The following is a 16,370-nucleotide window of genomic DNA, read 5'->3' as shown; positions in this document are numbered from 1 at the left end:
TGCCATTGTTAGCCTGACAAACAGAAACCACTGTTTGCTTCGTTTTAAATGTGGTTTAAATGTAGGAAACCGGTATAGACACCCCCTAAAACCCCCGTTTATTGTAGGCACCCCTTTTCGCACCCCGTTTTTTACAGGCACCCATTTTTGATTAATATCGTACATAGTACTACACGACCCTAGATGTTCAAGCCCTGGAGCCTTCCCTTAAGTGCAAAAAAAGTTTTTACGAATGCGTGCACGATAGAGAAACCGATAAGAACGGCTCGGAGCTCGTGCGTTCACTAACAGCCGACAAACCAATGCCCAGCTCGCATCAGGCTTGCAGCCAGCATTCGCTGCCACCTCCTACGAATATTAGGTAGAACAAGAAATGGACCATAACCTGACAGAAGGTGGAAAACGTTACCGGGAAATCGCCGCCCTAGCCATGTTGAGACACAGAAGGTACTCTAGCGTAAATGCAGAAATCCTTCCTGCCAGTGCAATTCAGCGACAGATTGCTATTGCCTTGGGCAGGAGTGTCACAGCCCAAGGTATACAAATCCCGCAATAAGGCGGACAAAGTGGATCGTGGTGAACGTACGGAAGAGGGAATCGTATAATCGCCTTTTAAACGAATTTACATGTTAAAGATCCGAATGCTTTCGCGAATGTGGTGCTGTCTAACACCGGAACACTGACGTGCTCCGGTGTCGCCGCATGTCTAACTGCAGCTCTCCTTGCTGTAAGGTGGCCAACAGAAGCCGGTCACTAGCATTCCAGTTGTCGTCTGTTGCCGGCCGGGGTCCAAATCAGTGCGCCCCGATGGTTTTTTCCTACATTGCTGAAATGATCTGTGTAGTATCGCCCGCGAACATCGTATTCACAAAAACCGCGGCTCAAAAATCTTACAAGCTGAGAAAATCACAAGGTGATAACGGCTTGGAAGTTGGAAGGAATCCAATGAATGAGCTGACCAACGCGAAAGATGACCTTCTGGTCACAGTAGAAGGGGCGATACTAACTCGCTCTAAGCTGCCTGATTTGCCGAATCGTCCTGTTGTCGGCTGGAAAGCCTGCTGTACTTAGGTAACTCGACGCTAGAGAAAAATCATTGTAAAAAATTACTGAAAAATTAAATTATGCTCTGAATAAAGCTGCATTATTACCTAAGAACACTGAAACTATTACATATCATATTAAGCAAAAAAGGGTGCCTATAATAAACTGGGTGCGAAAAGGGGTGCCCATAATATACGGGGGTTTTAGGGGTTGGCTATAAGGGTACTTAGGGTACCCTTAAAACTAATGGGCCAGGTCAATTGCATCTGGGTAACCATTGCGCGTCGGGTAACGGAGAAACGCGTAAAAATCTGTCCATGACTCAGCGAAAAATTTATCGTCCAATCGTAGGTCGAGTACGCTTCCGTGACAAGAAAGAAATTGAACAACTGAATAACTGAAGTGGAACCGAAAATTTTATTTTTGATGCTTTAATGTGGTACTACATCAAAAAAGTTAATTCTAAGTTTAGGAGTGACAATCTGGGTAGCTGGATGCACTTTTGGTTCAAACAAACGAAAATTTTGTTGATCTGTGCAGGAGAGTTACGAGTTACTCGTAGTTTGGGTAACGGTTGCGCTTCGATTTCGAAGCGCAACGGTTACACGCACGGGTAAGCTGAAAACCCATCCCAGAATTCTGGTTTACCAATCAAATCGTTTACCTGCTTACGCGCCTTGACGTCATGATTTTTTACCCGACTGCCGCTTGCGCGTCGCGTAATTCTTACACAGAGCAATTGACCTGGCCCAATAATTACTATGATCTGCAATTCTACACGCAGTAAACGTACAGTCAGCAAAGCTGTCACAATTCGTGTTGCTTATCGATCAGTCTAGACTGTTATCAGAGACTTTCCTAAATTGTCTACTGGCCTTTTTTCAAGCTTTGCAACATGAATCTGTTTGTTTTGCGCAGTTTCTCCTCCTATGTGGAGAACAGAGAAAGTAGTCCATTTCTTCTTCTCCACCGAGAAAGCACATGGAAAGTTGTTACCTGGTTTACTTTACACATGATCATAAGACAAAACAGACTAAAGAACGTCACAAACACTATCGGTCGAACAAGAAATCCAGAAACAAAACACTTATAATGTCCCTGTGGCGAATATGAAATTTATCGTAATCGGGGCAAAAGGGCTTCGCAAACAAAACACGAGGGAAAATCGCCAACTACATATTTGCAGTTAATTTCCTGGAGGTCCAGCGTTTGCCGGCACAGCCTGTTCGGCAATATCCGCCTTCATTTTTTGAAATCGTTCATCGAGCTCTTGAACCTACACAAAACTTGATGTTAGAATCAGCGAACTCACTCACTGCGAAGGCAGTTCCTCAATCGAAAAAAAGTTTCGATCGTTGTATGCAACGCCATAATTTCACCACGCGACTGACTTGTACCAACCATTTAACTGACGTTACACACTTGTCGATAATTCAAACGAAACGACGGAAATGAGTGGAGTTATTACGTAATTGCTGTCTGAAATGCCTGAATCGTGTCTATTCATTTTGTCCACCAATCATTTTGTCCACCGTTCATTTTGTCCACCAATCATTTTGTCCACCATCATTCTGTCCACCGTACACTTTGTTCACGATACAATTCGAAAAGTACGGTGTTTTTGGTTTTTATAAGACAAAGCTACGATGTATGAATTTAATAACCTCGCATAGTAAACCGATAAGTGTCACGTACTATGAGAACGTGTACACACATTCATATCTATTAATATGATCTCAGTTTATATGGCAGATATTACAATCTTTTATTGCAAAATTCTGCGCCGTTGCTGCAACAATATCGAATGCGGTAATTTGTACGTAATACTGCTGCTATGTCAAGTTCTGCGCAGCTGTATATTCGAAATTCAGCGGGTTAATAAGCAAACGGTAAGCAAGCGAGTCAACGACACGGATGAGTTCGATTTACAGTACATATGCACATCTAGCTGCTTACATCTTACGCCCAGACTGTTTCTATTGTGTGTTTTATTGTAACTAATATTAAATCAATTTTGGTAAGTGTAAAACTATATATATTTATTTATTATTAAATATAAAAAGCGTATACTAGATGAATGGTGGACAAAATGAACGGTGGACAAAATGAACGGTGGACAAAATGAATGGTGGACAAAATAATAGGATGCCGTCTGAATATTGTCCCCTCGCTCGACCACCCCGGTCCACCGGTTAACCCATCAGTAAAACCGACAGAAAAATTAAAAACGTGCTCTGATGTATTTCCGTTACTTACAAAATGGCGAGAGATGTCCTGAAAGCACTGCTGCAACCGAATCAACTCCTTCTTGCCATCCCGACTACAAATGCAAAAAACCACATCATTCTCATAATCTCATCGGCTCATACGTCCGTCGCTTTTGGCGAACAGTCTGCCACCACGAAGCTGCAGTGACCACATACCTGCGACTTTTTAGCATGTTCTGCGTCTCCAGATACGAATTCTCCAGCTTTTCCAGTGCCTCCACGGTATTCTGTTTCTTCTGGACAGTTCTATGGCGCACAAAATACAAGCAGTAATTTTCACGTAGAATGGTAAAAAGAAGGGTGGCATATCTGCAAGCTGCACTTCACTCGCAGAGTCGCAGTAGTCACTGACTTTTCGCGCTCTCTTTGCTGCACAACCGTTCGCGCTTTCTTCGCCTCCAAGGTCACTGCAGACAAAACATTTTCGGATACACAAGATCACTGATGCACTGATACGGTCACTAATTAGTAACAAATTTTAACTCAGAAATCTTTCTACCAATTGCTGGAAGCTGCAAAAGGAGCAATTAGTGATCGCACACACGACACTCTTTTCGGAAATGCACTTCAGCGTGATCAATGGAGAAAGCTTTCCGTTTACTTCATCTGAATCGACTTTCGGAATTCTGGAATCACTTACCGACAGCGAATTCCTTTTCCTTCCGCTTTTCCCCAGTTGTCTCGGCCACTATATACCGCACAATATTAATGTCAACGGAGCCAAACTAGCTTAAAACGGCAATTTCAAAACAGAGTCAACGATAACCGCTGACACTTACACGCAGCCATTTCTGCATCATGCTGAACGATTTCTTTTCGCCATTCCGAAATTTTCATCGATAGACCTTCAATCTCTGATAAAAAATCCAAATCAAGTCATTCAAAAGACAAAACCATTACGAACTGGCGAGACCAGGCATGCTGGACGCTGTACCGGCGGTCATGTTGCGCGCCACTTCCAGGAAACTGTCACGTGGAGCACCTTGCTCCGCGGACAGACCGAAATGATTCTCTGCATCCATTTCAAAGCGCAAGCAGCGTTATATGGAGGAGCTAACTGAAAAAATTGCACAGCTGATGAAGCTGCTAAACAGTAACGCAGGTATGTTGCTATGAATGTGGGAAGAGCGGAATTTTCAGAACTTTCCGGGTTCTGAATTCTGTGTGTAAATTCAAAATGGTATGGCGCGATCTGCGTACATATTGCAGTCCATAGTGCAACGATGGACCACGGACAGCCGGTGACCCTTACAGGGAAAAGGCCTTCAGGGACAGTATTTATAACTTTTAAACCATACCCTTGTTGCGGTGTAACTCGTTTGAGTTGCTGAGGTTTTTGTGAAATCTGAAAAAATTTGTAGAATTTTCTTAGAATATCAGTAAATTTTCTTAGAATGTCAGTAAATTTTCTTCAGTTGCAGATTACAGCTCTCTGGCTACAGACTTCATAGAATTAGAATTAACCAGAAGTACTACGAGTGGTGCACACTGCAGCCACGCAATGCACAACAAGGCAGACGACGTATATACTGTAAAAGTTGTGAGAATCCTTCAGAATATTTTTCATTTTTGTAATACAAAAGCAAACCTTTCATTCTTCTGACGACAGTCAATCGGCAATCGGCAGACATACGTATATATGCATTTGACCACGATTTTGTAAATGGAGAATCTGTGCAAACGTGTCGAGAAACACGATTTATAGGTCGAACTATAAAACTAATCATCACTTGCAAGAGTCATTATTAAATTTTCCTTTCTTAAATTGTATTTTTCAGCGGTTGGGACTCAGAGATTAATTCCAGACACCAGTACCATAAGGCAACATAAATGCTTAATTTTATGCCGTGGTGAAAGTGCAATCCATATATATATATGTGAAAACGGACTGCCGATTCCAAACATAATATGCTAAAACCAAGAATAATGAAAAATAAAAAAGGCCCAAAGCAGCCGGGAAGAAGCGCATACATAACTGAAAAACTATTTATGGAGCATATATGTGAACGTTATTATTCAAAGATAAAATTACAGATTCCATGCTTCCAGATCTTGGATCTTTTTCAAGGCACGTGGATTCAGCGATTCTGTGACGACATTCTTCTTCTCTGAAAAACGAAAGCATAACTGCATTTCAGAGATCTGGAAATAATCCGCAGTGCTCGACCTACCGAAACAGTGTACTTTCGTGCTAGAAACAACACTTCCTGCCGAATTAGTGACCTTCACCGAATAGTCACCGGAGTCTCTGGGAAAAACATACAGCATATCCAGTGCGACATACTCCAAGTCATGGGTGAAACGGCATCGAGATCCTGTAAAAATGTCGCAATGAAAATCAGAATCTGTGGCTGGTGACTGATCAGCCAGTCACTACAGTAACTTGACGATATAAATTAAAAGAAGGAATTTTTCATTACCGGTAGCAAGTGGTCTTCCATTAAAGAACCATTCAATTTTGAGTGAAGGATCATTAATCGGTTGGACCTGGCACTCCAGATGGATAGACTGTCCCTCTTTGACCTTTCCTTGTGGTCCTTGCAGTTGCCGGACGAAGATTGGGGCTTGATGAGTGACGTCTTCGTCATAGGCCTGTGGCTTATAGTTCAGCATGTCCTCCAGCTCACGCACCTTCTCGGCGCCGCCAGGAGCTTGGGGTTCCAGGATGATAGCCGCACGAGCTTCAAGCACGCAGGAAATAAAAAATTAATATGAGGAACTAATGTTCTGCACGTAGCGGCACAATATTTTAATGATTTTTTGCTGCTACTTTCGGTAATTAACATGCCATGAAATGAGCGCGCTGTGCCGCAGCTGTCCCCATTTTCGTATAATAACTTCAGGTACGTAGTAACCGTAAAGAGCAATAGCACGCTGATTAATGCTCCTTTAAATTTATAACATACAGGGTATCTATCTTTGTTGGTGTTACCTTTGACTTGGAGATAGGTAGAGGAAGTGTTTGATCCAAGAGCATTCGACACTTTGACCACATATTCACCGGAATCCTCTGGGATGACACCCAGAATGTCCAAACCAATGGCACCGAAATCATTAAACACACGGAAGCGAGAACCTACGGAGCGACAGTTTCAAACGCGTTTACTACACGACACAAATAGTAATGTTGAAGATACGGGCAAATATGTTGTTGAACGGGATACGGGTTATGTTGAAGATACGGGCAGTTGGCGTTAAATATTCCAACCGTTCTTCTACATCCACGGCAACATTTTACAATTTTTCACTAAACGCACTTACCGGTATGAAGCGGGCGACCATTGACGAACCATTCCACTTTCAGCGTAGGATCGTTAGGCGGAGAAACAGTGCATTCCAGATGAATGCTCTGCCCTTCACGCAGCTCAGGAACTAGAAAAAAATACATTTTTGTCTTGCATAATTTTAGGCTTGCTCATGATAGAATGATAGGCGACTTTATTGCAAACCTTAATTTTGCGATAATAATTTTCAAACGAAATATTAATTGTACATGTGCACTTTATAATTGTATGATTTCTTTTTGCAGGAGCTGAGGTACCACTAATTTCGCTATTGTAGAGGTTCAGTTGCACGCCTGACCTGGTTGTAGCTGTTCGGTGAACATAGGAGCGGAAGCCGGCAACTCATCCTGGATAGTGTCCGGGATGTACGATGGTCCGTTCTCGTAGCTTTCCAGATCGCGAATCTTATCCAGACTGGCCGCATACTGAGCATCGCTAATCACTCCGCCACGTCCAATCACTTTCAGGAAAGTCTTGGACTCCGCAGTGCCCAAGGTGTTCGTGGCACGGATCACGTATTCACCGGCATCGCGCGTCTGCACGTCCAGCACATCCAACGATGCGAAGCCGAAATCGAAAACAGTTCGTGTTCGGTGGCCTGGGAAGCGCGAGAGAGCAAAGAATTTATTAGACGGCGCATTGCGTAACAAGCGTCGTTTGAGGAGTCATAAATCAATACAACTGCGGTCGGCTCGGGATTATTTTCAAAGGCTAAAATTAGACGTTAAAAAAGTCACTTTACCCATTACTGGCGCCTTTATTCAATTACAACCGGTTATTTGTAAGTCAAGATGTCACGAGTGAGTAAACTGCTTTTTTATCACTGTTTAATTTGTACCAGGTCGGCAAACCAGCCAAGCGCAGCATGTACGTTTTTAAAAAAGTCGTTTCTGATTTACATTGCAATTATCGGGCCTGAATATTTGAAAGTGTTCGGTCAAATTACTGAGTGCCTTACCGTTATTGATCGGTCGGCCATTAAGGAACCATTCGACTTTCATGTTGGGATCTCCGCGCGGCTCGACTTGTGCTTCCAAGCGTAGCTTTTCCCCTTCATTAAAATCTGGCAAACGTGGCAGTTGCTCAGAAAATCTTGGCTCATGTTTGGAGTAATCGTTGTAAGTGAATTCGCGAGAAAAGTCCTTGTACTCCAGCTCAGCAATCTTGGCTAGCCCTTCGGGATGCTGCGAATCCAAAAGCAGGCCCGGCTTGCCTGTGAAATGCAAAGCTCACAATAAAAACCGCACTGCACTAAAAGTTTGGACTATTTTGGATTGGGAAAGGTCAAACTTTTCTGTATATCATTCTGTTACAAAAGCTGCACCATACATCTTTCGCATTTTCATTTTTGAGTAGCGGATACCGTCTGGTCAAAATCGTTTACGCTTGCTTGTAGTTTATTTTACAAAGATTATCCTGCTTCTGTATACTACTGCTCGTGCATAAAATTAACACAACAGCGAATAGCCGAGCTGGCGGCAAAGAACTAGCCGCGTTGTGCAATACCTGCAACGCGGAGAGTGACGGACGTTGTATCCGATCCCAGACTGTTGGTGGCCCGCACTGTGAACGTGCCGGAATCCTCGGCGTATGCCCCGACAATGTCCAACGTAACGATGCCGAAGTCGTAATGCGGTCGCAAGCGCTGACCAGTCTGAATGAGCCGGTCGTTGTGGTACCACTCGATGATGACGTAAGCGTCGTTGCGAGGCTCAATACGAGTTTCCAGATGAACGTAATCCCCTTCGTTCAGATCCCCGCCAGGTGTCACGACCAACGGTTCTTGGAACATGGGCTTAACCGTGCTTTTACCCTTGGCTAAAAATGCACCATGCTGCGTGTATTGTAAATTGTGTAAATGTTTTTTTACTATTTCGATTATCGCGAAAAAGCTTTTCTATGTTGGATCTTTATTTCTTATTCAGAAATACATACCGAGTACCGGTACTACAGCTATTTGATGCAATTAAATTTTATTTATATTTTATTCACACTGCATTGCAATAATTATGAGTCATGAAAAAGCTGCTTACTTTGGCACGTCAGTTGTGTTCGAGTTTCCGCTTGTCCAAGTGAGTTGCGAGCAGTGCACACATAAGAACCCGAATCCTCCGCACGAACGTCCAAAATACTCAGAGTCACCAAGCCAAAGTCATAGAATATAGCCATTCTTGAACCTATTAAAAGGCATATAAAACCGTTTATTTTTAGGCGTTCGGTGGATAGCGTTATAATTATCTGTCTGCGCTTTAGGCGGCTGTCAAAGGAGGCGTACACACGCACCCATTAGCAAAGGTCGTCCATTGAATGTCCAGTTAACCTTTTAAACACATAAAAGAATTCACGTCAATGTTGCTCATTCCTCTTGTCTAACGCGTTAATTTTCCATTAGCCATCATCGCAGCAAGTGGTTATATACCTTCATCAGAGGATCGTTAGCCGGCTGCAGTGATGCTTGCAAGCGCAGTGGTTCGCCTTCTTCGATGACCAAAGTCTCCGGAAGTCGCTCCGTGAACTGTGGATGCTCCGTGCTGCGCTCTTCCCGAATCATTTCCGGGATGAAGCGAGCGCTGCCTTCGTCCGATTGTCCCGGACCAGTTGGAGTAAATGCTTTAGCCACAGCTGTTCAAACAGAAAAAATTGAAAAATAGTGAGGTCATGTTGTGGAGACATGCACTTACGCTGTACTCGCAGGGTCGCCTGGCTGGCGGCATCGCCCTGATTATTCGAGACGTACACTTGGTAATTGCCCTGATCTTCGGGGCGCACTCCAATAATATCCAACGACAAACGACCAAAACTTTCTTGTATGATGAAACGGCTATCTACGATAAATTAAACATTACGTATTTCATTAATGCGCGGTGTCAAACTCAAGTTATGGTTGCCCACGTCTTTTCTCACATAAACCCAGCATGAAGCGTGAATAGCTGAATATATGTATAAAATTCCAAAATTCATGACAGACTGGTCGGTGCTAAATTCGCAAGTGCAGTATAGATTAATTTCAACGTAAAAGATCCGTCAGTTAAAATACAGTTAGAATGCCTAGCTAGCGCCATATCGAGCCACGCTCATTATTTTCCAAGACATGATCCGAATTTAATGTGATGCTGTGGCCTCCGCAAGTTAAAGTTAATGCGAAAGGCCAGTGAATGGCTTTTTTGTAATAATGCTTTCTTACTAGCTTGGATAGCTTGACCGTCTTTCGTCCAGGTGACCTTCATGGACGAATCTCCCACCAACTGCGGCGCCAGACAACAGTCGAAATGGGCGCGTTCGCCTTCGCGCAGGTCATTCAAATCGTGCAGCATGCTGGTAAATTCCGGTAGGTGACCGTCTTCGTCCGAGTCCACCTGGTTGGATTGAAAGTTTTGGCTGTTGGATCGCTCCACTTTGCGCATAGACAAGTTCTTCCATTCCACATTGGTCTGATTGGCCACAAAGTGTTTCTTCTGCAAGAACGACGGCGCACCTTGGCCGGTCGGTGGACGCTGTCCGCCGCCGTTGCTGTACTGATGTTGCTGTTGACTGTTGAAATCCTGTCGCTGTTCGAACTGTTGAGTTTGCTGTCCACGTTGACCTTTACGGCACGTAACTGAATTAATTATGACGCCAAGATACTACGAGTTTAAAACTTTACAATTAATACAGGTTTTATTGGATATTTATAATTATAAGCAGTTTACCAAAAATCGAATTAATTAAATACGATCCAGCTACATTAAATGATATTTAAGAGCTAAAAACTGCATGACTTGTACGCATGCAACAAAAAACATACACACATAAAAACTTATAGCACTCGACAGCGCTCGTTTATTATACAGAAAATCTTAAACCACTTATGCTTCTCGGAAAATTAAAGCAGACTTTTTTTATAACGTGCTTTTCTCCAGTTATTTGGTTTACCTGCTGGTTGCGGATGGATTTGCTGTCCTCGCAGCTGCTGTTGATTTTGCTGTTGCTGGACTTGGTTGTACTGGTGCTGTTGCTGGACATTGATCTGTTGGCTAGACTGCTGTTGTTGATTCTGGCTGAGCTGTTGTTGTTCGCTGTATTGCTGAGTGTACTGTTGCTGTTGCTGATTCTGGTAATTCTGCTGTTGTGTGCTGACCTGGTGCGGTTGCTGGATACTGCGGCTGACCGGTGCGGTTGGACAGCCGGCTGTTGCTGATTTAATTGCACCTGTGAGGAGAACTGCTGGTTGCACTGCGCCTGCTGCGTCCCGTAATGCTGGTTAAAGTTCTGGGACGATGTGAATTGTTGTTGATTAGCGCCTTGACTCAGTTGACTGGAATATTGTGGAGACGACTGGGTAGAGTACTGGACGTTCATCTGACCGCCGGCTGGCTTGGAGGGGACGGCGGGCGGCGCATTGGGATTGTACTGCTGATGCTGCTGCTGCATCGCCATCGTTGCCATGTTCTGGTAGTTTTGAAACGACTGATCTTGAAAACCAGTCGATGTCGACCTAGATGTTTTCAATAACAAGTTAGTCACCCTGATTGTAATTCAGTAGACGATTGCCAAAATGCAACAACCTCGATGCTAATGAACGCTCATACGCGCTAAAATGGATAATCATAACAAGAAAATGTTATGTGGGATTCCGAACGGACAGTACGCGAAAGGTTGCATAAGGCCGCAGAATAAACACAATTTTGACAGACACAATTATTTTCTTTTTTACGAGTAAACCTTTGCATTGCGGAGCTCGCAAAAAACAGATTATTTTGGTAAAGTCAAAATAAATTACCGATTTCGCAATCATCGTGATAGTACCGAAGCTTCTATGCCTGCTATTAAACTCGCTATAGAAGTATGGATCAAAGCGTACAAATAAACGAGACAGAACTTCACAGTAGTATCGTGCTGCTATTCGTGCATAATCAAGACGTATGAATGACCTTTTGAAAATCGAACATATGGCATGTGTCACTCAATGAAACCTAAAATAATCGTAAGGTTTTCATTACTTGACCGGAAGCCATTAACATGTTATACGCTTAGAACATAATCCAAGAAAACGTGACAGACTTGGCATGGGAATAGAGCAGACAGGTGTTGACACAGTACCCAGTCTGGAGACGTACAGCACTGTACGTATCGCAATCTCTAAGCACCTTCTAAGGGCATGATGCAGAACTGCTCATCTCATATTTTTTTGCTTCTTTTCAAATTAGCAAATTACTACATTTCCAGTTTTCATAAGAAGGTAATCTGTTTACTTGTTTCGCTTAATCGGGATGCAAACAGATTATGGTTCCAGCTTCCAGTACATCGTTAAGTTTTCATAACGCCAATGTTTGGCTTTGTAATAGCTGCCGCTGATTCAGAAGAAAAAATTTCGGCTGTATTTGTCTAACGCAAAAATCTAAACTGGTAGTCACATTATATCTGAATCAGTTTGAGTAAGCACTTTATATAATTCAAAAGTCAACTACTGAAGAAATCTGATTAAGCGGATACGTAAGTGCAAAACATAACACATCATCGAGAACTGAGAGCAGTTAGTCTGCTTATATCTGATGCTTATGAACTCGTGATCAATTCTGTCTTAGATATCAGGTATAAAATTTTATTTTAATCTAAACGCTATTCTATTTTTCCCTCAGAAATTATTGATTCCAAAATAACCGTTTTTCAATTGCAACAATTTTAATGTTTGGCTCAGATCCAGCGTCAAAACTACTGACTCCTTTCTGAATTTCGTTTGCTCTCAGCTTCCAGTTATGCTAATTCAAGCCTCGTTCATACAGTACTCGAATAAAAAAAGATCTATCCACACCGTCAAAAACAAACAAACTATTGCATAACACAAAGATCTGCGCTTCAGTATCTCATTGCCCGATATGGTATCATTTTTAGTGAATCTTTTTAATGGGGATTAGCCACCCAAGTTCTTAATCAAAAGCTTTGCCGTCGCGTTACAAATATCAATACTTCGTAGAACAAAATAAAGAAATTTGTTTTCTTGGTTATCTAAGGGTGGAAGTACAGACAGTAAATACTTTCTTGTTATTAAAGCCTATCACCAAATCAGCAACTGCAGAGATAGTGGTTTATAATATTATGATATTAATGTCTATAGTGATTAAAAGGAAACCTTAGAAATTATTTCCGGCCATTGGGAAGAAAGAAGACACTGGTGCAAAAGTTTGCGTCACTAATCTTTTTGTTATTATGTATTTCTTCTAATCGCGCGGAAATGGAATTATTTTTACAGCCAACGGTATATTCTCTTTACAATGGCCTAATAAAATAAAATTAACCCCTCAAATGAATAACTATTACTCAAGCCTAACCGGAGAACTAAAAAGCCGGTTTAAAGTCTGGTTTTGGATGCGAAGATTGTAGGTCAATTTTGACTATATTTTTTACGATTTTGCAACAGATACTCACTGAGGAACGATAACCGCGGAACTCTTGAACACCTTTCTTTCCGACTGCTGATGTGCTGTAACCAGAAAAACCATTGTGAATCGGAATTGATTGCCGGGGATAACAATGTGGGGCGTTAGTTAGGCTGAGGAACACAGACGGACGGAATTAGCGTAACAGGAACAAGGAGGTAGTGTTTAACTGGTTCGGCACACGGTAAGTAAGGTTCAGCAGAATAGACGGTTAGTCACAACAGGGAAATGCCGGAAGTGTAATGACCAATGTCCACTTAATGAGGCGCACGTGCAGAATATGACACGCAGTGTTAACGCCGATGTAGCCGTGAACAAATGCAAGTACCTGACCGATGGCTATCGCGGGTCAACAATATTCAACCTTGGCGTTCCGTTACAGAGGTTGCGAAAATGCAGTTATACGGTATAATGTTATGGTGAATTATTAGAACGTGGCGCACAAGTGTTGGTCGCTAAGTAGTCTAACTGCGGGCAGACAATCGACCCGGCTCTTGCGCAGACCGGAAATGAAACTGGGCTGATTACAGGTAGCTGACAGCCGTTAGCGCGTCCAAGCTTAGTAAGTAGCCACTGTTTACCCTGTCATATAAATATTCCACCAGATGCACAAGTAGCTCTCGGCCACTTAACATGAGCCACGGCGCAAATGTAAAACAGACTAAAAATATTCCGCCGGCCCAGTGCTATATATTAATTTGGATGACTCGGTTTCTGTACTGTCAAATGATTGGCTGTGCAGCGTTTTTCCTGATGCGAATGATCATGACTCGTAGGGTGTTACTAAGTACTTTCGCGATTCGTTCTTTGGATGAAGAATTGATATAAGAATCATGACTTGTGAAGAGCCAAAAACTGTGCGGCACAGCTCGACTCATATGTTTGTCAGCAGTGCGAACGATGACTGCGCTCGGCGATTCAGTAGCCGTGGTTGGTTAACCAAAAGGCATCAAATTCTGTACCATGCGCAGATGATGTATTCACATCAGCTGCTAAGCAAACCATTTGGAAGTTCCTTATAAGGTATGACCAATACGTTGGCATGATGCGAAAAACAAACGAGATTTCTCTTCGCCTTTCGCTACCGATAACAGAGTGCGAGTGATCGCGAACGGCAGCATCATCGCTCATGGAAGCAGTGTACAAAAATTTTCGACGATAGCAAATTCGAAAGTTAGTTTGATTCAGTTTGAATCAATAGCACTAGCGACAATAAGAAATTAACATTTCTTCAGATGCTGCATTCTCTGTATTTCATTATTTACGTAGGCAATACCAGGTTTGTTTTTGGAATTCGTTCGATTTATAATGTCCAGTTCCATTTTTATATGATTATTCTTGTAAAACAACGATGTTTTGATTACCTGAACTACGTCTCCTTCAACAAATTTCGCATAAGATCTCGTTTTTTTTGCACTTCTTAGGCGTAAGAAATGTTCTGGAAATAAATCGATTGCAGACTTTATAAATTTTAGCCAGTAAATTGTTTAATGGTAAGGAAATACGTGATCAGTTTAACTATTTGAATGATACAACGATATCGTTTTTCAGTTTTTCTATAGCATTGCCGCTTCTACAGTTGTACACGTAGCTAAAGGAAGGCGATAAGACCGCATGCATTAAAATGCGGGACGATCATACGGCTAAATATGCAAAAGAAATATAAAGTAAATTACACTGTAATAATTATGATTAAATATGAACTGTTAAGATTACCTAGCCGCAGTCACCAAAGATGTTTCAAGAAGGTACTTTAACGAGATAATATAATAATTATTATTGAAATCAGAGTTACTTATCTAAGGTCAAGCATAGCTCGAGGGGTTACAAAGTTCCATAAGTGGAATAGCGGTTTTGGTGGTAGTAAGAACTGTACATTTGTTTGCCTATAAAAGCTAGTATATATATACTGCAGTAATTATGTTATGCCAGTTGACTCGTTCAGGCATACTAGGATCCTGCTATAAATTGCTTGCAATTAAAAAAAAGCAGCTAAACTTATTGTCTTTAAACCAATAATTATCGTGAAGACTTTCACTGAAATGAACGAGCATATACAAGCACATTAATGCACATCAGCAGTGTTGCTAACAGTCTTCGTGATTGAAGAAAAAGTAGATAAGTGTACAGGGAAATAGAAAAATTAACTGATATACGAGTATATTACATATTTACGAGTACAGTACTTTCCCAACCTAGAATATGCGTTCAATGGACATTTTTCACGTACAGAGGATCGTACGTAATTATTCCTGTTCCGTGCTTCGGCACCTACAGCATACCATCACACGTGTCACAAAGCGAATTTTTATATTTACGAGTATTTATCACAGTTTGTTACGAATCTAACCTACGAAATACAATAGGTGTTTGGATTCAAACGCAAAAGGCAGACGTGAAAATTCCCAGTTTGTCTGAAATCATAAGCTCGATGGAGATTTCCGACACATTCTGGCAGATATGTTGCTCATTCTAGTGTAAAATATGAATGAAAATAATTATTCATATTTTATGCACGTGACAATTTAGTTCATCAATGGCTTTTTTATACAAAATCACCCGGCGAGGACATTCATGGATGATTTGTTAGCGGGCTTTAAACTGCACGTTTGGCAATTACTCCGCGACATAATATGTACGATATAAGTGTAGAAGTATATTTTGGCATTTATGTTGACTATGGGAAAATTTTCATGGCAAACATCGGCCAACCGCATCACGACAGACATGACACATTTGTAAAATTATAGTAACGCGACGACGATGGTGATAAAGCTGCTACGTTCAAATTAAGTTCTACAAAGTTGCTATGTGTGTTCTCTTTCACTTCTTTGGATAAATAATTCGTAAATCAGTTTTTATTATCCAACACGCATCTACGTCTTACCGTTATTGTAAGATGCCATAATAATTAATGTGAATTAGCTTTCCGCGTAACTCCAGAAAAAGATTAGTCACTTCATATGCATAAGCTGCAAATTGTTCACAGTTTCGATCGCTGGTCTCGATAATATGATGAAAGATGCAAATCCGAGAAACGGGTGAATCCAAAATGAATGCGCAAAAGTATTTATATCTGTCGAGAACAAATGCTACAAAGATTTCGCTTTCGAAAACCGGCAGCCGATGAAAATCAACCTCACATCCGGACGAGATGGTATTAAGCCGGCAGCTTTCGAGCATGCGCAACACACATGTGTGCTTTTAAATCGGCTACAACTATAAGTACCAACTATGTATGCAGCCAGTTTCGTCAGTATCAAGTATGCCGAATGAAATATGATAAAACTATAAAATTTCACTTTTACTGTCGCCGTCAAATTCACAGCACAAGCTCAAGATATGTCGTGGCATCTCTT

At 41.8% G+C, this 16,370-nt stretch overlaps 2 protein-coding genes across 2 annotated transcripts; both read right to left on the bottom strand.

Moving 5' to 3' along the window:
* Positions 1-2,001: 2,001 nt before the first annotated feature.
* Positions 2,002-4,467, bottom strand: LOC129586363 (uncharacterized). Its single transcript, XM_055479546.1, has 7 exons — positions 4,246-4,467; positions 4,091-4,165; positions 3,952-3,999; positions 3,664-3,718; positions 3,468-3,557; positions 3,301-3,364; positions 2,002-2,320 (listed from the first exon to the last, which is right to left on the bottom strand). The coding sequence occupies exons 1-7, from the start codon at positions 4,331-4,333 to the stop codon at positions 2,231-2,233; spliced, it is 510 nt and encodes a 169-aa protein (XP_055335521.1). The 5' UTR covers positions 4,334-4,467; the 3' UTR covers positions 2,002-2,230.
* Positions 4,468-5,133: 666 nt separating this feature from the next.
* On the bottom strand, positions 5,134-16,305 carry LOC129586359 (kettin homolog). Its single transcript, XM_055479541.1, has 17 exons — positions 15,899-16,305; positions 13,001-13,055; positions 10,757-11,069; positions 10,508-10,724; positions 9,780-10,178; positions 9,277-9,420; positions 9,015-9,217; positions 8,879-8,915; positions 8,629-8,772; positions 8,102-8,413; positions 7,554-7,808; positions 6,894-7,193; positions 6,573-6,683; positions 6,244-6,387; positions 5,732-5,992; positions 5,483-5,626; positions 5,134-5,419 (listed from the first exon to the last, which is right to left on the bottom strand). The coding sequence occupies exons 1-17, from the start codon at positions 15,915-15,917 to the stop codon at positions 5,340-5,342; spliced, it is 3,138 nt and encodes a 1,045-aa protein (XP_055335516.1). The 5' UTR covers positions 15,918-16,305; the 3' UTR covers positions 5,134-5,339.
* Between the last annotated feature and the right edge of the window lie 65 nt (positions 16,306-16,370).

Source organism: Paramacrobiotus metropolitanus, unplaced genomic scaffold, assembly GCF_019649055.1.
Source record: "Paramacrobiotus metropolitanus isolate TYO unplaced genomic scaffold, Prichtersi_v1.0 Parri_scaffold0000020, whole genome shotgun sequence".
NCBI lineage: Eukaryota > Metazoa > Tardigrada > Eutardigrada > Parachela > Macrobiotidae > Paramacrobiotus > Paramacrobiotus metropolitanus.
Note: the sequence above shows the minus strand (reverse complement) of the source record. Positions and strands in the feature narration are given on the sequence as shown.